This window comes from Colobus angolensis, unplaced genomic scaffold (genome assembly GCF_000951035.1).
Source record: "Colobus angolensis palliatus isolate OR3802 unplaced genomic scaffold, Cang.pa_1.0 Scaffold42, whole genome shotgun sequence".
Classification (NCBI taxonomy): Eukaryota; Metazoa; Chordata; class Mammalia; order Primates; family Cercopithecidae; genus Colobus; species Colobus angolensis.
Genome location: NW_012117599.1, coordinates 6,413,004 through 6,435,982, shown reverse-complemented (window position 1 = coordinate 6,435,982; position 22,979 = coordinate 6,413,004). Strand labels below are relative to the sequence as shown.

Sequence of the window (22,979 nt, the reverse complement as noted above, 5' to 3'; positions counted from 1 at the left end):
TAAGATCTTTTTAACCGCTCTATTTTTTACTGAATGAACTTCACTCATGGCTAGTCTTGTTCACAAACTCACGTCCTCCACCACTCCCTGCACTGGATTATTTTGAAGTAAATCTGAGACATCATAGTATTTCATTCACAAATGTTTCAGGATGTCACCTCTAAAACATAAGATGCTTCTAGAAAAATAACGATGCGACCATTATCATACCTAACAATTTAACAGGAATGCTGTAACATCGCGAAATACCCAGCCAGTGATATATTTCTCTGGGGCCACGTGTAAAAACTGCGTTGCCCCTGGGTGGGTTACCTAATCTCTTACACACTTACTTTCTTCATTTTAAAATGGAAAGGATATAGGATAACTGACTGTTAATGAGATAAGGTACTTAAAGAGCTTAGCTTAGGGTCTGGCACATGGTGGCATCAGATCATTTGTGATGTTACACACATTTTCCGTTCACTAGGTTTTGTATGAATTAACCCTTATTTTGTAAATGTCCTGTTCATATTCTCTGGCCCTTTTTGGAGTGGGCAATACGGATACCAACATTGTATTATCCCTTTTTTACAGAGGAAGAAACTGGGGCACAGGGTTTGTGACTTGCACGAGGAATTGAGCTTAGCATACTCCATCAGCAAGTGGTGGAGCTGTGACTGGAGCCCAGGCAGCCCGACGCCAGGGCCACCTCTCTGAAATCCCTACGACTGTAGTCCCCTCTTGCGAGTACATAGCAAGTAAAGCCTGCTGGTCCCCACTCACCACCCTTGGACAGACTGCGGCAGTCTCAGAAGCCCAAGAGGTAGGAACACATTCGAAAATGGCACTATCTCCACCTTCTCCACAGCCGAAAAAGAAGAAAGATATTCTTGGCCTTAAATTGGAGAGCCCCGAGAGGCTAATGTGTGCACCCCGGGGTGTCCGTCCACCTGTAAGGCTCCATTCTGGCCGCCTAGGTAGGTTACGACAGCCTGAGCGGGGCTCTGTGAGCTTCGGGCTGGACAGCGGTTCCTCAGCAGCCACTAGAGGGCGCAATGGCGCCGTGGGCAGGCACTGAAGTCCTTGTTTGCCCAGCTCAGGCGTGAACTTGTTTGTCCTGTGTCTCAAGAGAGGAAATGTTCGTCTCTTTCTCAAGGTTCTTCACCCAATGGGCTGTTTTCTTTTCCTCTTGATGTCATCCTTTTACACAGGCAGGAAATTATGTTCACTTCTACTACCCTGTGGTCATTTAAAACCACAAACAAAGCTGATTGACCAGGAAGTCAGATAATTAAAAGAGCGGTAAGTTCTTGATAAAGCTTTGTTGACTGAAGAAAGCAAAGTAGCCAAAGTATCGTGATTGACCGGGGGACCAGCAGCCAGAGAGGCTGAGCTCTCCAGATTGCAGTGGAAAGGCATAAGTTGGTTATTAAAACAAGTTGGCGAGCTGTGACCAGTATTTTGAAAAATTGAACTAGACTTGAACAAAATAGAATAGAACAAATAACATAGAACAGAGCTTTTTCCATTCCGTGTGTGCATACTGAGTTGCTTACTGAATTATGTTTCTCATTGTACTTCAAAGTTTTAAAAATATGAAAGCCTTGGCCGGGCTCGGTGGCTCATGCTTATAATCCCAGCCTCGGTGACAAGAGTGAAACTCTTTCTCAAAAAGAAAAAAAAAAAAATAAGAAATTTGGAGAAATGAGGCCATCAGAGAGGATAAGAGGATGAAAATACTCATCAGAACATAAAGCTTTGGTCTCCAGGCTTCCCCAGGCCAAAGGTGGGAGACATCAATTAATCCACCACCGTCTTGGTGGCTGTCAGACTGAGAAACAGTCCATCTACTAAGTGTGGGGAAGAAAAGGTATTGCACATGATCCTCATGTTTCTCTACAGCTACAAGCACAGTTTCGGTTGATTTAAGGTGAAAAATATTTGAATGTTGACAAGCTAATTGTCAGATGATTACAGCAGAAATTGGTTTTCATTTTTTAAACTGATAAGAACATGTTTGTGATTTTGACAAGCGTGGTAAACAAACAAAATGGTGATTTATGTTGCTCAAATGAGAATAAAATTTATTTCACAAATTACTGATATTTCTAACACATACAGTTTAATTGGTCATTCTGGAAAAACAGGGGAAAGGGCATACGCTATCCAAGCACAGGCTTCCATGTAGAGCTCAGCCCACTATGACATGGGGATCCCTCCAGCTCTCACCCACCATGACATGGTGATGCTCTCATCCACCATGACATGGGGATACCCTCCCCAGCTCTCACCCACTATGACATGGGGATCGCCCCTAGCTCTCACCCACCATGACATGGGGATACCCTCCAGCTCTCACCCACCATGACATGAGGATAACCCCCCCAGCTCTCACCCACTATGACATGGGGATCCCCCCTAGCTCTCACCCACCATGACACAGGGATACCCTCCAGCTCCCACCCACCATGACATGAGGATAACCCCCCCCAGCTCTCACCCACCATGACACAGGGATACCCTCCAGCTCTCACCCACCATGACATGGGGATACCCCCCCAGCTCTGACACAGGGATACCCTCCAGCTCCCACCCACCATGACATGAGGATAACCCCCCCCAGCTCTCACCCACCATGACACAGGGATACCCTCCAGCTCTCACCCACCATGACATGGGGATACCCCCCCAGCTCTCATCCACCATGAGATGGGGATAACCCCCCCAGCTCTCACCCACTATGACATGAGGATACCCCCCCCAACTCTCACCCACCATGACATGGGGATACCCCCCCAGCTCTCACTCACCATGACATGGGGATATCCCCCCAGCTCTCACCCACTATGACATGGGGATCCCCCCTAGCTCTCACCCACTATGACATGAGGATACCCCCCCAACTCTCACCCACCATGATATGAGGATCCCCCCTAGCTCTCACCCACCATGACATGGGGATATCCCCCCAACTCTCACCCACCATGACATGGGGATAACCCCCCAGCTCTCACCCACTATGACATGAGGATACACCCCCAGCTCTCACCCACCATGACATGGGGATCCCCTGCCAGTTCTCATCCACCATGACATGGGGATACCCCTCTAGCCCTCACCCACCATGACATGGGGATACCCCCCCCAGCTCTCACCCACCATGACATGGAGATACCCCCCTAGCTCTCACCCACCATGACACGGGGATACCCTCCACGACCATGGGGATGGCCCCCAGCTCTCACCCACCATGACCATGTTGATGCCCCCAGCTCTTATCCCATCCTCCTCTTCTCTAAAGCTGAGCTCAACCGGGTGTGTAGAATGCCAACCCTAGCCTCATCCTGCAGCAGAAAATAGGTGTAGGAATGAGGAGGTATGGAGCAAAACATGTCATCTTCCAGCCATAGGTGTCAGTCCAGCAAGTCTTAGCCAGTCTTGAGAGTACACTTCTTTCTTCTTGAGCCTAGTTTTGGGCCTGAAATCAGGAAATTTTCCCCTTATTTTCCCCTTTTCTGATGTGGTGGGAGATGGGGGCTGAGGAGGAAACCTGCCATGGGAATGCGAAAATCTCTACCTTGCAGTCAGTTCATCTGGTGGTATATCCCTGAGGCTTCCATTTCTCTTGGGTTGTCTTTGCAAGGTGGTTATGCCAGAGCATCACAGGTGAGCAGTGGCAACTGTCGCCTTTCCTATGAGAGCCCCAGAGGAAAGGTGAATTTGGATGACAAGAGCCAGGGCTCTGAGGTCCTTCTCAAGTGGAGAGCTCCTCTCCAGGGACAGCCTGGGAGATGCGGGTGGAATTGTATTGTGAACAGCAGCGTTTCTCAGAAGTCCCTGGGTGTATGGGAGGGGACATCCACACACACAGTTCCCATCTCCCAGAATAATATTACTGGAGATGTGTGGCCTCTAACATTCAGACTCAGCAGCCACCGCTCCTAGAGCCATCGTCACCCTCTGTAGCTCACTCCAGACCTCATCTGGAACAGCCTCTTGTTCTTCAAGGAAACTAGGAAGGAATTTTCCACTTTACACAGCCCTAGATTAATAACCAAACAAGCACGTGTTGGAGAGAAGTTTCTAAATAAAAAACAGGACCAAGTGCCAAGGAAAGGTCAACCAGCTGTGACATGGCAGGAAGTGGTCTGCGTCACTATGGGGTGCTGATGGGTGTGAGGGGCCCTGGGGGCTGAGGCTCCCTGAGCACATTCCATATTTTGGCAGGCCAGCCCCTCACGGCATCCCGTGGTTTGCCAAGCACTTTATCTCGCTTGGTCCTCCAGGGAAAGACCGCACCTTCTGGGGCCCTTTATTTCATGTGACTGGGTCTCTCCCAGGGCCTTTCTCACGAGCCGACTCAGGGTATTTGAGGGGAGATACCAAAGGAAGTGGGTTTTGTGGCTGACTCAGTCATTATAGGAAGGTGAATGTAAAGGTAACCCAGCAATTTGACACCTACATTTCACCTCTCGGGTCCAATCTCCTCTCTCAGCCCTACCTCCAGGTCAGTCCCTGGGGATTCCCAGGGGAGCCTCTAATTCCCTCAAGCCAGGATCTTGGAAAGGAGTGATGAGGGTCTACAGCTAATTTATACTATTAAAAAACTTTGTGAATCATTAAATTATAAATTGGCCTATGACGAGGGCACACGGGCTCATTGGAAACGGACTTTGCTTTGCTTGGACTCGAATTCTGGAGCCCACCCCCAAGGACTAGGGATAGGACCCCATTGACCTCATATTTGCTCCAAGCCCAGTTGGAGAAACGGGAAAGAATTGAGGGTGGCCTTCAGTTTTCCTATAAACTGCCTTTTTGTCCCTTAGCCATTGAACTCTTAAACTTCCTTTCTTATGCAAATTTGGACTTGAGACCATCAGCAGAGCTGTTACCTGCCAACCTGGTTGTCAGCGGTGATGCCAGGCTGCTTTAATTATTCGTGTTCTTGCTGCACTGCATCCCTATTATTTCATTAGGAATTAGTAGAACTTTAAAAGGTTTCTTTGCATCTCGATTTCTCTCTCCAACATGGGAGTCGTCATTCCTCATGGAGGATTTGCTAGTTTAATTAAAACAGGCTCTTTCTCCTGTTGCATCCAAGAGGAAAATGGGCGTTGCTGATCTGTTCCGCACTCTGTCCTCTCACTCGCTGCTGCTCTCTTCTCTGGGCTGGTCTCTGGAGGCTGCCTGCAGTGCTGGAGCGGGCAGGGTGGCTGCGGGCTGGCTGAGGACGCTTCGCCCTTCCTTCTGTGGAGTGCGTATGAGACCGGGCCAGGAAACCCCCTGAGGGTAGTGGGCACCACCTCTGGCCGCTTGACTAGCTCTGGTGCAGTAAGATCTGGACCGCAATGGGTGAGTGGTGGTCACTGGCTTGTGGTTTGGTGAGGATTTGGGGAATACCCCCACCCCATTCCGATTTGAGGGCATCTCAGCACCCTTCCTCCTCCCTTCCCAGCCACTTCCCTCCGCAGGATGGAGGGAGCCAGAGGCAGCCACAGTGCGGGGAGACCGGAGAGATGCTGGGATGTGTCCTCTCTGAAAGCGTGCCTGTGAGTTTTAGAAAACGGATTCTCTAGCAATTAATTATTTATAAGTGAATGATCACACTCACAGGACATCAGTCAAGGCTGTCAGCAAAATAGAAAGCCGACCCGTCGGAAGGCAAGGTATTTTCTGGAAACCTCTGACTTACAGGAGACCAGCACTGTTGGTGAATTCTTTAACTGGAGTTTTATAAGTGAAAAAGCTTCCCTCTTTCCAATATGTGTCTCTACTTTCTTTTTATCGAAAAGTATCAAAAATGTAATAGTAGTAATGAATTATAGTAGCCATTTTTTAATGCTGTTATTCTTAAAATGTATTTTATGTCCTACCTCAGAGCAGTGGGGAGGCAATGGGAAGGCAATGGGGAGGCACAGCTTAATGGTATAGAATTTCAGCTTGAGAGGATGAAACAATTCTGGAATGGATGGTGGCGATGGCCAAACAACAGCGCGAATGTACTTAATGCCACAGAACTATACACTTAAAAATTGTTAAAATGGTAAATTTTATGTTCATATAGTTTACCGAAATAAAAAATTTAAAAAGCAAACGTTAAATAAAAAGTAGACCAATGTCAAGTCGAGGGCTCCATAGGATGCTAAACAAATGTGTAATGTGAGGTTACCTTGGAACAAAATTCTTCAAAGACAGGAGTGGGCTCCTTAGCACCTGAAAGTCCATCCCACACTAGGCACAACCCACCACCTGTGAATGAAGGCACGGCGCCTCCCAACCCACCCCGCTCTCCACTCCATCTGGCTCCCGCCCCCGACCCCGACCCCACCGGCTGGTTCTGAAGGCTGATTCCCCTCCAGCCCCCACTGACTGCTTACTAAGTCTCAATGTCAACAACCTCAGCTTCAGAGGGTTGAGCTATGTCTAATTCCCTCAGGCCAGGGTCTTGGAAAAAAGTGATGAGGGTTGACAGCTACTTTTTTATATTAAAAAACTTTGTGAATCATTAAATTACAAATTGGCCTGTGACAAGGGCACATTGGCTCATTGGAAACTGACTGTCTTGCTTGCAATTGTATCATCTGTGTGCTAACTGCGTCTCTCACAGGCTGCTCAGAATTCTGGTTGACGTGTCTAAAAGGGAAAGGAAAGGAATTCTTGCTTGCTTTAGTTTGACAGATAAAGCCTCTTCAAAGCATGGAAGGGTGACCGAGAGGCAGTCATGGCTACACTCGTGGGTCCCCACTGGTCTAGGTGACTTTTAACTCGCTTCTGGAAGCACAGTGCTCAGGCTGTGGTCACAGCTCTTTGCACTGGCAGAGTGAGAGAGACGCGGACACAGCAAATGATGCCTGAGCACGGGGCCCTGCGGTCACTGAACAGATGTGGACAAATACTGCTATCCTTGCCAACCCTCTCCTGGCGCTAGACTGCCCTCCTGTCATCCCCCGACAGCACAGGCTCCCATCTCAGACTCTGTGGGTGCCACATCATGGGCAAACTTCCGGGCGTGTCCACTGCCATCTCTAAAACCCTCCATGTCCCGTTCCCAGGGGGCCCAAGTGCTGTATCCACCCAGGCCTCAGTGAGTGTGCATGTGTGTCAATAAGCCCATAGGCTAAAGACAGCCTTCTGCAGAAGCCGTGTCTTTCCCTGAAGAAGCAGCTCTGATCGAAGCAAACAAATGACAACAAATACAACAGACCCTCTCACTAGTACGCAACTGCCAGCTTCAGAGCGGACGGCCCCGATGAAATGTGTCCTCCTCCAGCTGTGAGCCACCACGTAATGACAGACCCTCCATCAGAGCGTGACGAACCTCGTGTCCTCCCACCCGCTCACCTGTCGTGTGGTAGCAAGGTGTGTGCTGCGGCAGCTGGACCGGAGGAGACGGCCGACACCTTCTGGGTGGCATGTGATATCTCACTGTCTTCCAAAACTTGGTCTTCACACACTGTGACTGCTCCGTGAAGTCCCCATGCCACCGGATGACCCCGTGCTTCTGCTTGATGTACTGAATTGACTCCGGCATGGCTGTGTAGTCCTCAATTTTCTCCAGCTCAATGAGAATAACCTTCATCCCGTCCTGGATGAGGGCATTGTAGACCGCGATTTGTTCTTCTGACAGGTTCTTCAACAGGCCAAAGCCCAGCGATTCAGGGACCACAATGACAATCAGTCTCCTGCACAGCTTAACATTTTCATCGATGACATTGGCCACAGCTGGAAATAAAGAAAGAAGGCTCAGAAGAGCTCACAATTAAAACAGCCCGGGTCTTCATGCTAGTGAGAATATTTGAAACAGGCTCTGAGAGGAGAAAACTGACTTTTTTTATTTTTTTAAATGAAGTCTCGCTCTGTTGCCCAGGTTGGAGTGCAGGGATGCAATCTCAGCTCACTGCAACCTCCGCCTCCCGGGTTCAAGCGATTCTCCTGCCTCAGCCTCCTGAGGAGCTGGGATTATAGACACGTACCACCACGCCCAGCTGATTTTTGCATTTTTAGTAGAAACAGGGTTTTGCCACAAGTTGGTGTCGAACTCCTGACCTCACGTGACTTGGCCCCCTTGGCCTCGCAAGGTGCTGGGGTTACAGGTGTGAGCCACCGTGCCTGGCCAAAAATGGACTTCAAAATAAACATGACTTAGTCAGGAATAGATTAATACAAGTTTTGGGTTTTTTTTTTCTTTTTTTAACATTTGTCACCTCTTTTGTGAAGCCTCCGTGGCTTTCCCTGAAGCCAGTCATGAATCATGTTTTACATGTGGCTTCTTTGTATGTCACTTTCCCTGGCCAACAAGTATCTGATGGTGCCTAACTTCGTATCCCCAGACTACCTGAAGGTCCGGTGTATATTAGCAGATGAACACATTTTTAAAAATAGATTTTAAAAGGACAGGAAACATGTAGTTAGCTGAAATGTTGCGTTAATCTTGAATTTGTGGTTTCCTTTTGTCATTATAGTTATTTAAAGGACCAGGATTTATGTGACTAATTTAGAAACCAAATAACATGCCCTGATGATTGCTTGGGAAATACTCAGGCTCTTTAAATACCCAGCTCTGCAGATGCTATTCAGTCTACAGTTGCCTCTCCTAGGAAATAAGAATAGACTGGAACCTCCCTGAGGACAGGCCCTTTTGCTTGGCTGATTTTCGTGTTTCTAGTGCCTAGAATACTGTTCATCACATAGAGGGGTTTTCAGTAAATATTTGTTGAATAAGTGAGTGAATTGGCATTTACTGGTGACTAGAAAAGAACATTTATTCCAGATTTCAGTCATTTTTCTGTATAGCCTTCCAAGAAGGAGAACAAAGGGACAGGAAGGCACCATTGTGTGAGTGTCTAAAGTGTGCTGAGCTCCATGCCGGGGGCCCCTTCTCAGGTTTTCTCATTCAGTTCTCTCATCTGAGTCAGGGAAGCACCCCATCCCCATTTTACAGATGAGACAATTGAGGTTCAGAGATGTTAACTGAACTGTCCAAAGCCACCTTCCTATCAAATGGGAAAAGTGCACTAAAACTTCCATTGTATTTAGGGAGGGGAGAGGCAAGTAGGGTTGAGGTTTATAAAATCAGCTTTAAGCACGACCTGATTTACATTGTTCAAACCCATGGAAAATACCCAGCAGTTCGTCTCAGGGACATGAGGGCAAATGACCACTCGCCACCTTTCAATCCTTTAGCCACAACGTAGTTGTGTAGTTGTAACAATGTAGTTACATCACTGGCCACCTGTTTCTGTGAATGGCTTAACCATATCCTCACTCAAAGTGAGATGCGCACTGCTACAAGCAGGAATCCCAGACACTGCAGGGCAGGGAGGAGCCTAGAGCAGGCAGCCAGCTTGCGCCTAACCTCCTTGGCTGGGGACTAGGGGCTGGCGGGCGGGGAGTGCTGGTCATAGACTTCCTGTGGTTCCATGGGGAAGGCAGGCAGAGTCATCGCCATCAGTAAAGTGGAGGAACAGAAGGGTCGCTTTCCTTCTTTTATTTGTTATTTTTATACCTCACTTAAAACACACCTTGTCCAGGGAATTCATCTCTGCCGAATATAAACAACTTATATCCACATTGTCTCTCCAGCACCTCGGGCAGGATCTTCAACACCAGGGCATCCACGGCATGCCTCTGGCCTTCCCTGTGGGGCTTGGGGTATAAGACGTAGGCGTCATACAGCTTCCCGTCTGAAAAGGAAATAGTTATTTAAAGGACCAGGATTTATGTGACTAATTTAGAAACCAAATAACATGCCCTGATGATTGCTTGGGAAATACTCAGGCTCTTTAAATACCCAGCTCTGCAGATGCTATTCAGTCTATAGTTGCCTCTCATAGGAAATAAGAATAGACTGGAACCTCCCTGAGGACACGCTCGTGGAATTGTTGCTACCGAATTCTCTCATGTTAACAAACCGGAAGCCTGAGCGGCTACCATGGTGTCCTTTGGCCTGGGTTCCATGACTTCCGAGTGCCCAGCTGGCTGACAGTGCCAGGGGCTGCCAAGCGACATCATCTCCTCTCACAAATGGACCCCTGAGGGACGTGGTCTTATCCCCAACGCACAGGAGTGAAGCTGAGACTGGGTAGGCTGCATCACATCTGCAATCCCTAACCCTAACCCATGCCTTTCGATTCTAAGTCCACCACTCCCTGCGGCCAGAAAAGAGAATTAAAGGCAGGAGACTCGTCCAGCGCAGTAGCGCATGGCTGTAATAAACGAGCTGAAGCAGGATAGCTTGAGGCCAGGAATTCAAGATTACCCTCGGCAATATAACAAGACTCTCCAAAGAAAATAATTTTAAAACAGTTAGCCAAGCATGATGGCTCATGCTTGAAATCCCAGCTACTCAGGACGCTGAAATGGGAGCTTAGGAGTTCAAGGATGTGGCCAGGCACGGTGGCTCATGCCTGTAATTCCAGCACTTTGGGAGGCCAAAGCGGGTGGATCACCTGAGGTCAGGAGTTCAAGACCGGCCTGGCCAATATGGTGAAACCCTGTCTCTACTAAAAATACAAAAAGTTAGCCAGACACGGTGGTGGACACCTGTAATCCCAGCTACTCAGGAGTCTGAGGCAGGAGAATTGCTTGAACCTGGGAGGCGGAGGTTGCAGTGAGCCGAGATCACACCACTGCACTGCAGCCTAGGGGACAAGAGCAAAACTCTGTCTCGAAAAAAAAAAAAAAGGAGTTCAAGGATGCAATGAGCTATGATCACGCCACTGCACTGCAGCCTGGTGGACAGAATAAGACCGTATCTCTAAAACAAACAAAAAAAGGATCTCTAAAATAAACAAACAAAGAAGCAGGAAACTACCCATTTACCCATGTTACCCTCAGCGTGTTCCGTGTGATGGAGCACTGTCCTAACTGCACCAGGCAAAACTGGATGACTCCCTCCTGATTCAGACCCACCAGTGAATTCCATCACTACAAGCCCACAGACTCATATCTGTGAAACAAGAGAACAAGCAATTAAGCAGACTCTAGTAATCTGCAGTGCCGTTGAGAGAAGTCAAACCCAATGGCGCATGTCATCGTCATCAGTATTTATTGAGCGACCTCAAAAGCAGCCTCTGCACTGGTCAGTGCAGAGATGAGCAAGACACAGACCTCACTGAGCAGACCATTCACATGCACAGAAATGAAACAACACAAGACACAATACGGCGACGAGAGCCAAATGAACAGAAAAGACAGTAAGAAACAAAAATCCCCATGGTCTGGAGTCCTTGAAAAAAAAATTCACAATGAACATGGGACAGCTCCTGGATTTTTTTTTTTTTTTTTTTTTTGAGACGAGTCTCGCTCTGTCGCCCGGGCTGGAGTGCAGTGGCCGGATCTCAGCTCACTGCAAGCTCCGCCTCCCGGGTTTACGCCATTCTCCTGCCTCAGCCTCCCGAGTAGCTGGGACTACAGGCGCCTGCCACCTCGCCCGGCTAGTTTTTTGTATTTTTTAGTAGAGACAGGGTTTCACCGTGTTAGCCAGGATGGTCTCGATCTCCTGACCTCGTGATCCGCCCATCTCGGCCTCCCAAAGTTCTGGGATTACAGGCTTGAGCCACCGCGCCCGGCCAGCTCCTGGATTTTTTAATTTTTTTATTATTATTATTTTTAGATGGAGTCTCACTCATATCTACCAGGCCAGAGTGCAGTGGCGCTATCTCGGCTCACTGCAACCTCCGCCTCCCAGGTTCAAGCGATTCTCCTGCCTCAGCCTCCTGAGTAGCTGGGATTATAGGCACCCGCCACCATGCCCGGCTAATTTTTGTACTTTTAGTAGAGACGGGGTTTCACCATGCTGGCCAGGCTGGAGCTCCTGGATTTTAAAGGGTGGGAGAGTTTAGAGGAAAAAAAGTGAGGGTCTAAGAGTGGATGGCAAACAGGCTTGCAAGGGAGCAGCTTCAGAAGGGCATGGAAGGAGGAATAATTTCCTACTCAGGAATCATGTAAATCAATAAGGAGCTTCAGCAGGGCCAGAGGGCTTGAGTGGAAGAAGAGGTGAGTGTGGGCGTCTCGTGGGAAAACGCGATTTCGAGCTTTGGGCTCTTTAGAAACTCAGACAACCTAGAAGGTGCTAGAGAGGAGTGGTGTCCTTTTCTATCCCGTTCATGAGAGCTGATTGGATGAGCAGACTTGCAGAAACAGGTGATTTTAAGATGAATAAGGGAAAGGAAAACCTTGTAGTCTTCTAGTGTTTGTCCAAATAATAGTAATGAAAACGTGCCCAGATCTCGAGAGTTTACATATCACCATTTCTCATTCCATCAGTTCTCACACCAACCACTGCTGACCTTCGGGTCCCTGCTCACCATTCTTGACCATCTCGTATGGAGAATGGTAACACGCACACACGCATGCATGCACATGCATGCACACCCGTGTGTGCACATATAGTCACACACATGCATGCACACACACATGTACACACTCCTTCTCTGCCTTCCACCCCATCATGAAAGGAAGCTGTGTGAGAGTGGAGACTTTGTTGGCTCCCTGCCCTACCCTCAGCCCATGGAGCAGGACCAGGTGCAGAGAAGGCCTTCATCAGTGCTCACTGAATGTCCAAATGAAGCTTGATTTTACAGAGCCTCAAAGAGCTTATATCTATGCTGGGGACAAAGCTGAGGTCAGATTCAGCTTTTTAAGGTGGGATCACAGGGTAAGTACAAAAGGGAAAACTAATTTGTGTCTTGAATTGGCAAAAACCCAACAAAGCTGAAACTCCTTGTGGAATCTTGAAGGTCACTGATCGAGACCACTGCTCACATAAGTGGATACTTTTCTGTGTAAAATTTCATAGCACCCATTTGACTTTCCAAAGCCAGAGGATTTTTTTTTCTGTAGATAGAAAATGGAAAAAGAAACATTTCATAAGGTTCTTATGTTTCTGAACTTTTGGAGAAGGAATTAAATTTTCCCATTTAAAAATGTGATCATATTTATCCTTTGGTTTCTGATGAAGGCTGGCTGAGTTGATGCTCGGTTCACCACAGAATACAGTATTTCCTGGTCTGTTCTAAACTACAGCAGACATGCAGGCTTATTGCCACTTGTCCCAGACCCTGCCACTAGTATCCCGCTTCTCTCAATCTGTTTCTCTTTTCTTCCTACTGTTTCTGATTAAAAAACAAAAACAAACAAACAAACAAAAAACCATGTGTGCTGTGTATTCTGTCTTTTGCCAATGTTCCCTGTTTCCTGTTTCTAAACGAGGTGTCTGAGGATATAGGTACTTGATGCTCTCCAACTTCAGGATCAGAAGACATTTGAGTAGCAAGAAAGTCTCACACCTTTTAAAAATCCAAAATGTGCGCACGTGCCCAATTTTTTGGTCATCTTATTTTTCTTTCTGTCTGACTAAGCTTTTGAGTAGAAACAGAACTTGCTGATGTTCTCAAGATGTAGTGAGTTTTCATCACTTTCAAATGACTAATTCATAATTTATTGGCCAATATATTAAGAGCAAAAGATCAAGTTGTAGTCTTTTGCTTTTTGCATCAGGCCACTGGTTTTGAAGAGCCTTGCCAGGCAACAGCACCTCAACATGTTCTGGCTGCGCTTCTCATGACCAGCTGTATAGGACATGGTTCTTGTCTCAAATTATGAGTAAGGAAGCTGAGACCAGCAAGACGGCACCATCGCTCCAAAGTCTCCCAGCTGGTGAGCGCATAGCCTTGATGTAAACCCAGGTCCACCATTCCTTTTGCTGTGACTAAAATGAGAAACGGGAGCAGGAAATTTCGCAAAACTTATCCCTGATTAGTCCTGTGCAACTGTGTCAGTCTGAATTTTCCAAAAGTAGCCCCAGCAATATTTCCAGTCCCACGTGTTCTTCCAGAACTTTGCCACACCTTCACAAAGACGCAGAGTCTCTTTCCACTTCCTTAAAATTGTTACGTCCTTCTTGGCTCTTGGCAAAAAAATATATAAAAGCTCATTCACATAAATTAATATTTATGAAATATTGCCTAAAGATTATTCAACTCCCTACTTTCTGTTAATATGATATTGCTAAATTTTAGGCCGGCTCAAACCAGAACAGTGGAAAACTCAGATTCAATCTGGCCTCCATGCACATGCTTTTACTGAACCGCAGGACGTTTGGCGGGTGTAGCCCCAATACGCATAGAAAACACTAGAAGAAAAGTCACACAAAACATGTTATGATGTGGGAAAGTTGTTGCAGTCAAGCTTCCCTACACCACACCCTTTTGAAATGAGGACTCCCTGTTGGAAAAGAAAAAAATCTGCCTTTGGAAATTAAGTCTCAGAAAAAGCCATGTTCTCTCATGAAAATTGGAAAGGTTGTTGTGAACAGCACACAATGGATCTTGTCGCTGCCTTTGCTTTAGCTTGAAAAGCAAATTCACCTTTAATAATTGTCAAAGGTGTTATTAACTCTACCGCGACTTGTTTTCCTTGTCTCCTTGGTTTCCCTTTGATCACTCCAACTGTTTGGCTTGTCTTCGTTTTAACCACTCTATCCTACATGCACATTCTCCAAAGACCTATCTGGAGTAAGGCGAAGCATCTTCAAATCTCTCTAAGAGATCTGTACACAGACCCTTCCATCCTCGTACACACACGCACTCCTGCCAAGAGAATTTTTAAAGCTTGCTAGGGAAGCTTTAAGGCTTGCTAGGGAAGACACAGAACTTGCTGACTTCAGCCAGGGCTGTCAATGGCTTCTCCTAAAACGGTGAGTCATGCACACCTAATTATTAATTGAGTGATACAGCTTAGCTAACCCAGTCAGGGTAAATGACTTATCCTACAAAAGACATTATTTCTGTCTTCCTCATTTTCATCCTCATTTTCATCCATCAATTGGCATTTCCTGATTTAACTCAGAAAATATCCTCAAGGGGAACAAGGACATAAACAGGATCTGGGACTCATCTCAGAATCTCATCAGTAGCTTAAAGCCAACACACAGAGATACTACACAGGCAGTTCTCGTAGATGGAACTGTAGAGAATTTCATGACAAAATGCACATAGTTTTCTGAATTAAGCAAAATAAAAATAAAGAAAAAAAAGGACCCCTGGCTGCCTGTGGGCCTCCATCGCCAAATCCTCTGCCCACTGGTGGAAAATCTGGGCTGCGTCCCAGTCTCGGCAGAGGGTAGGGCTGCCTAACTCTGCCATCTGCCCAGCCCCCGCTACTCGTTGTGAGTCACTATTCCTGTTTTCTCTTCCTGCTAAACTCGACCTCACTAGCAGCTTCCCCACACACTCTGCACAACACTCATAAGTCACAGCTGTAATCACGCTCCTGGGAGTCGCAATGACTCAGTGAGAGAGTCACTGAGAGAGTCAGTGAGAGAGAGAGAGAGAGAGAGAGAGAGAGAGACAGCGAGAGAGACACGCCACAGGGCCTGAGCTGCCAGGAAGAATACGTAAAGTGACGCAGGCTTCTGTGAGTCAAAAAGTAGAAAGCAGCTGAACCACTCACACCTGTGTCAGAAAACAGTAAGTGGTGGGGGACTGAACTGTCTTCTTCTCAAAGATGCAAGCAGGAGAGCAGTCACGGGTGTGCTTAGACAGGGCAGCCTCTGCAGATGCCAGAGCCAAAACCAGATGCCAGAGCCAAACCCTGCCATGCCCAGTTGGACTATCCACAGTGCTACGAGTACTTCAGGTTGCACTGGACACTTAAGGTTCAGATGACTTTTGTCATTAAAAGGAGTTTATTGCTTTCTCCATTGCTTGGGGTTGCTAATTTTGAATGCTGAAATTTAATTTGGAAAAAATCCAAGTTAGGACATCTATGTTTTATCAGACATGTGGACAACAACTGCGCTGTGTATTTTATGTGCAAAGCAGGTGCCTGATGGCAGTGACCTCTTTTATGTTTTAGCTGCCCATACAACATTCTCAGACACCCAGTTTCCCTCCCTTTCCCGCTCCTGTCACTCAGGCCTCTGGACTTCAAAGGTATAAATTCGTGCATCTCCACACAGGTCAGCTGCATCAGGCTTCTTTGGGCTTATATTAATTTTTTCATCTAATTAGGGGACACTAGAGCAGATTTATTACTTTTTCAAGGACTTAATAGATTGTATCTGTTCTGAGACAAAACAAAAAAAAAAGTAGCGTAAAGTGTCACAAGCACCATGGTGGGGAATGCCAGGCTCTCAGAGAGTCAGGATCACACTGAGGCATTTCTGTGCCAAACAGCACTGGCAGGACATAGGCCCACAGACCAAAACCTATAGCCATGGTGTTGGGGATTTGTCTTGACCTCCAGACAGGCAACAGAGGCCGCCCTGTGCCCCAGGCCCCAGCTGAATGCTTCTGTATGCTTCAGCTCAGTTATCCCCACTGTCAAAAAGCAGGATTTAATCACTTTCCTTTTCTTTATTTCTTTCTTTTTTCCTTCCTCCTTCTTATTTCCCTTCCTCCCTTCTCCTCCCTCTCTCTCCCCTGCTTTCTTTCGTTTCTTTTCTACGAACCTCCCTTCTTCCTTGCATTTCCCCCCTCCCTCTCTCTCTCCTTTCCTTCCTCCTTCTCTCTCTCTTTCCTCCTTCCCTGTCTCCTTCCTTCTTTCCTCTATTCTTTTCTATAGCTGAGAAATAGAAGAAAGTTGAAAATCCAAGTTTACATAGGGAGTAAGTGGAGAAATTACATTCAAACTTGGTTCGCGCTGTCTCCATATCTGAGAGTTGAAGACTTAAATCCCTGCAGGCACCAAGTACAGGGCCTAGAGAGAGCTCCAACTGCAGGCAGCTCATCCCTCTCCGTGACACATATTCTGCAAAAGCACCCACTGTGCTGAGCACACATCATGGATTGAGAGCACTTTGCTTTCGGAGAAACTTTCCTGCAGTGGGCAGAGGATGGACGTGGAAACCTTTGTAGCATGGTTGCAGCGGGACTCAGAAGATGATCTCCTCCCGCAGCTTAGCCAGTATTTCCTCAATCACTACGAGCCTGCAAACCTTATCTGACCAAATGATGCTGGTGATTAGGGACAAATCATTTCTCTAAAGCATAGGCAGTTCCAAGGAGATTCCTTTCCCGAAATTTGCCGGCAACATAGTAAAATATGACAAAGTATATTTGAAATCGTTGTATACGTATAAGAGGATGCCAATTTTGAGGCATTTTTCAGTGATTACACACACTTACCTTCTATGGTCTTTGTAGAATGGAAGGCACTTCGATACCAAAGAACAATGTCGATCTTAAAAATATTGTATATGTACACAACAGACACAGCCACAGCCAAAAAGGCGATAAGCCCTCCTATCAAGTAAGCTCGAAAATCTGGTGCTACAAATGACAGCAAAAAAAAAAAAAAAATTATAATTATAATAATGATACAAAGAGTCCATTATATAATTTACTAATACAGATCACACTATGAATGCCAAATGGAAAGGTTTTGGACGTCAGTGAGGACACTGTTTAAACATTTCTGTAAAGTCAAAAGCGTGGTGTGGGAGCAGAATAATCTGATCTGGACCACGATTGTTAGGAAACAACTCAGCTCCTGGGAACCTATCAGAGTAAAAGTCTGCAGAGCCCTAGTTTCCGGTGGTAGATGCAGGATGGACCCAACTGCACGAAGACTGCTTTCAAAACACCCATGTCCAGGTTGTGCTGAGTCAACACGAGACTGTCCAGAGGTGGCGCCTGAGTATGTTCATGGGGCACCTTCTCCAGCTGGTTCTGCTGCCCGTTCTTGATTACAATCCTATTGTAACTGCTTTCCCAGCCATTCAAAGTTGAACAGCTGGACACCCATCATCCTTAAAGAGCCAACAGTTGTCCCCTCTGGAACCAGCGTGGCTGGCTCCACAAGACAGGTCAAGAGCCCAACCTCTACCTCATCCTCTCTGTGCCATCGATTTCCAGGCTGGGTGCCTGTGCGAGAGACACAGTCTCAGAAAGAATGTTTACACCCTACCCTGCTTCATGCATACATTGCAAAGCAATTATGAGCCTAAGTGGTGGGCAGGAGATGGCCAACGAGCAGAACCAGCTCCTCTGGAACCTCAAGTCCCTGAAAACATGCTCCTACACATCCAAGAAAAGGAACAGCATGACTTCTGTCTCACCACAGCCCAAACCCATACCACCAAAGAAGACCCTCTGGGAAGGAAAGAACTAGAAAAGGGGAAGAGGGAGACAGGAAGAAAAGTCCTCCTCATTCTTAAAACCCATCTCACACACCACTTCCTTCTTCAGCCCCTTCCTCATCCTCCAGTCCTCACTGGATGGTGGGGTGGGCAGAGGAGGGGAGGAAGAGGGGGGTTCTTTTTTTCTGACCCCCTAGAGCACTTTAATTTTTTAAAAAGTTTATAGGTACATAATAGTTGCACATATTTATAGGGTATGTGTAATATTTTGACACAAGCACACAATGTGTAATGACCAAATCAGGGTAATTGGGACAACCAACTCCTCAAACATTCAACTTTTCTTTGTGCTGGGAATATTCCAAATCCATTCCTCTAGTTATACTGAATTATACAGTAAATTATTGTTATCTATAGTCATTTTGTTGTGCTACCAAACATTATATCTCATTCCTACTATCAAAATGTATTTTTTTTACCCATTAACCAACCTCTCTTTATTCCCCCTTCACCACTCCTCTTCCCAGCCTCTGGTAACCGCCATTCTTCTCTCTACCTTCACGAGATTAATATTTTTAGTTCTCACATATAAGTAAAAATATGCAATATGTATCTTTCTGTGCCTGGTTTATTTCACTAATATAATGGCCTCCAGTTCCATCCACTTTGCTGCAATAACAGAATTTCATTCTCTTTTATGGCTGAATAATATTCCATTGTACATCTGTGACAGAATTTCTTTATCCATTCATCCACTGATGGACACTTAGGCTGATTCTACATCTTGGCTATTGTAAACAGTGCTGCAATAAACACGGGAGTGCACATATCTCTTTAACATGCTAATGTCCTTTCTTTGGGGTATATAACCAGCAGTGGGATTGCTGGATCATATGGTAGTTGTATTGTTTGTTTTTTGAGGAACCACTATGTTTTCCACAGTGGCTATAAAATACACATTAAAGAGCTTATTGTCACCTGCCTTAGACCACACCATGTAAACATCTTGAGGCCCAAGATTTCCCATTTACTATTGCACATCTTTAAATACATGGCACAATAACTAAGAACAAATTTGTGCCAAAAAAAAGTTAATTCATTGAGTAAGTTCCAGTACAGCCAGAATAGACACACAGCACTACACACCGGTGCCCAAGCTAATCCTGGGCACTTGTGAGAACCTCTCACTTCAATCATGAGACAGATCCTTCCTGCTTCCCCATCCTCTACCCCTCTTTGCCCTTTCCAGCTCTTATTAGAATTCCTTCTAGGGGCAATATTGCCACCTCTCTCTTTGGGATGACTTGTGTCTGGGAATATTTAGTGTCTGTTTCAGAGATCTTGGTGTTGTTAACTGTCCTAATAAGAAGACCACACCCACTACACTAATGAGGCTCAGAAAGCCTCTGGCACATAGACAGGAGTGATGCTCTAAAATTCTCGGGCTTTTCACTCACTGCCTTCAGGAGTGTTGATGCCCTCTGCTTTATAAACGAACTAAAAGAGAATGAAATTGGAAACAGGTCATTAATGAATACATTCAGAAGGACTCAGGGCTTTGAAACGCTATTATCAGTGATACACTGATTAGCCCCCCACACCGAAGAAAATAAAACATATTATATAACTCTCAATATAAAACTCAAAAATAGGCAAAAATAAATTGTGTTATTAGGCCTGCCAGCATAGATAGAAAATCAAAGAAATGACTTTTCCTAAAAGTTGGGAGGATGATTATCAAGAGGGAAGGATCAAGAAGAACATCCAGGGGTTTTTCAGGCAATGCATTTTTCTCAATCCAGGTGGTAGTTTCATGAGTATTTGCTATACAATGACTTGTTATGTGATGCAGATATTCTGTGTTCCTTTACCATGTATGTGCATGTGTTACAGCATGTATAATATATACGTTATATTCCACAATAAAAAAGTATAAAAGAAAATCCCAGCTGATCCTTACAACAGCCGTGGAAGGAAGTCGCTATCCCCCTCATTTCCCAGATGAGGAGACGCGGGCACAGAAAGGTTGAGTGACAGTGCTGTCCTCACAGAGCTCCTAAGTGAACAAGATAGGATCTGAGCCTGAAAACAGGACCTTTAAGTCTAGGGCAGGAGTCACCCTACCATCCAGCTTGTTAGTGGGAATGGGCAGGAGGGTAAGAACCCACAGAACTTGGCAAGTCATTGGGTGCTGGCGTGAGAGAGGGTAAGGGAAAACATCAAAATGACCCCAGATTTTGAGCCTGAACAACATGGAAGATACAGGGGTTCCATTCACAAATGTAAGAAAAACAGAACCAGAAGGTTGAAGAGTTTAAACACGCTTTCTGACATCAGCAGTCCCTTATGCAGTTGGAAATGCAGAGCTGTCACAGGGGAAAACAGCATGCAGCTGGATATATGGAACATGTTTGCACCTGCCCAGGAATGACAGTTGATGCCATAAAGGGAAAAAAGAATTCAGGGACGAGGGCACAGAAAGAAAAGCAGCACAGATGATGAACCTCATAGAGGTACCAGACAGAGAGAGATGGCAAATGTAAGACTGACTGGGGTAAAGTGATGGAAAAGGATGCTTTATGACAAGGAAAAGTCAGTAAGAAGAGAAAAAATGGGCAGTGGTGACAGATGAGCCCAAGGGTCCTTCCACATGATGCAACCCAAGAAGGATTCCCCATGCCATGAGGATGAGGAGAGGGTGCTGTGTTCATTCAGTTAAGGCAGCTGAGGCGAGAACGACACTGGCCTTCAGGACACAGAAGTGAGGCAGAGAATGTGCACACCCAGAGCTGCTGCTGTTCACAGATCTCTATTCATCACAATTCTAAGAGAGGTCACGGGCACTTAGGAGGCCAGGATCTCGGCAGGGGCAAAGGCACAATTGCTAACTCCATACAGCAAACACTGTGTTTTCTGTTAGGTGTTTTCTGTGAGGTGGGGCTTCAGCGTGATGTATGCAAGCATAGGTTTAACTGATCATTGAAGGACAGCAGCAAATTCAAGTCTTCTCTCTAGCTAGCCACACACACACACACACACACACATACACTAATGTTATTAATAGAATCAAGAAGAACCACTGTCTTGGTAAACCACACAGAAATTTGCAAGGTATTTCATACACTTCTGATATGTTATGAATTTAAAGTTGTTCTCAAGATTCTGGCTTCACCCTCCACTATCTGTACACTGGCTTTAAAACTTCCAGTGGGTAATCAATTAGTTCTGTACGGTGCTCAGAGTGCAATTTGTATACATACATTGAGTTGGAAGCCCTCCTGCTTAAATACCAGAATTCAGCCTCTACAGATAATTTTACAAAGTTACGTAGTAAAAATATACATAGGCATTTTGGCTTTATATCAAATTATAAACATTTGGCAATCACACCTAATAAAGAAAAGCTTTTGTTTTCTTTCTGTTTTGATGTATAAATCTCGATGTATTGAAAATATGGCACTTTCAAAATATACTGCAATAAAATCACAGCCTCACTCCAACAACATTATGAGCCATTGCATGAACTTTTCCCTAGATTTCATGCTGAGTTTGTCCCTTTAATACCATCCTCATGCCACACTCTGAGCATTTAGAGTCACTCCTCCTTCAGATGTGTTTCCTGGCCATGGTTTTGAACACTCTGAACAGTGTGTAACCCACTGGAGTATTACCTGGGAGCTGTAACATAATGTATGCTGCGGACACTCCGGCATGGCACATGAAAGGAAGGCCATAATCTTCCATTTTCACTTCCAAGAAGGTGATGTTTACTGTGTACAAATTATGTTCCCGAAAAGAGGCATGGGTTCTATAAAGAAAAGAGCCCGTCATTAATACATGAGTCGTATTTACCTAACATATTTTATAGTCTGTTTTCTGGAGATTAAGGGTTTTCTTGGAGAACACTTTGGACCATCATGTTATCCTAAGAATACTTTGCTGACTGGCCCAGTGAGGTATGTAGATTGTGTATTTCCAAATTTGCATTTTCTTCTGCATTGACAAGGACGTATGGTTCTGTAAGCTACAGACACCATTCTCAGCCCCAAAGGCCCTTCCCCTATTCCTTTCCACGTATCCTAACTCATCCACACTGCAAGGCCCAACACAAGCTCTCCTGCCCTCTGACTTCATTAGTTTTATTTACACCACTCCATTTATACCACCATAACTTGAGTTTATACCCATTCAATTAGCTAATGATTATGCACTGTCTTCCCTCAGAGCCCTTGTTGGTGCTTGTTTAGTATAGTAAAGAACTATACTACTATTTCCTTCTTCTACTGTTGCAGTATACACATTTGTGTCACTTCCAGTGTTTCCCTGGTATACCCAGGGCGTTAAGCTTTGAAGGCCTATGGATCATGATATAACTGAATGGAGATGGTACTAATTTTTAGTAGTAGCTGAGTGAAATGGATCTTACTGCTCTCAGGGATACTTGGTATTTTACCATATTTCCCTAACTATGTGGTAGGTGGGATTGATAACATGAATCACTGAGAGGCAAAAACAAGAGGAGAAGGCAGTAGTGACACCAGATTCACTTAGATGGGGAAATCCTTGCTAGCTTTTACAGAAGTCAAAAAAGCAAAATACCTACTCCACCCCTTCTCTGATTCGTTTGGATTCACTATAGTAATCATCCACCAAAGTGTTATTGACTCTCCAGCATCGTAGATTTGTATTATCCTTCGTGTCTGTTATATTACAGTCCACTATCAGGGTGGTACCTAAAAAATCAATATTATCAATATTCAATGAAAATTCTACAAACTTTCAAATTTGTTAACACCTGGATAATGAGTGCATCTTACTCTCAAGCCTCAAATACCTTTTGGTTACCAGAAATACCCCCATAGGCTAATGTTAATCTATTTTTTTCTTTCCCTAGAGAGAGACCATGAGGGGCAAG

The 22,979-nt window shown here is 45.6% G+C and overlaps 1 protein-coding gene across 3 annotated transcripts in view; it reads right to left on the bottom strand.

Annotated features, from left to right (window-relative positions):
* Positions 1-3,302: 3,302 nt before the first annotated feature.
* IL1RL2 (interleukin 1 receptor-like 2) overlaps positions 3,303-22,979 on the bottom strand; it is a 52,351-nt gene continuing 32,674 nt past the window's right edge. The window contains exons 7-12 of one of the 3 annotated variants that reach the window (XM_011956603.1): positions 22,668-22,797; positions 21,736-21,872; positions 17,112-17,255; positions 9,504-9,665; positions 7,324-7,704; positions 3,303-3,460 (exon numbers count right to left, since the gene is read on the bottom strand). In XM_011956603.1, the coding sequence (XP_011811993.1) occupies positions 3,411-3,460; positions 7,324-7,704; positions 9,504-9,665; positions 17,112-17,255; positions 21,736-21,872; positions 22,668-22,797 (1,004 nt within the window). In that variant the 3' untranslated portion in view covers positions 3,303-3,410. The remainder of the gene's footprint in view (positions 3,461-7,323; positions 7,705-9,503; positions 9,666-17,111; positions 17,256-21,735; positions 21,873-22,667; positions 22,798-22,979) is intronic. The other 2 variants (XM_011956605.1, XM_011956604.1) reach the window with 2 other exon arrangements.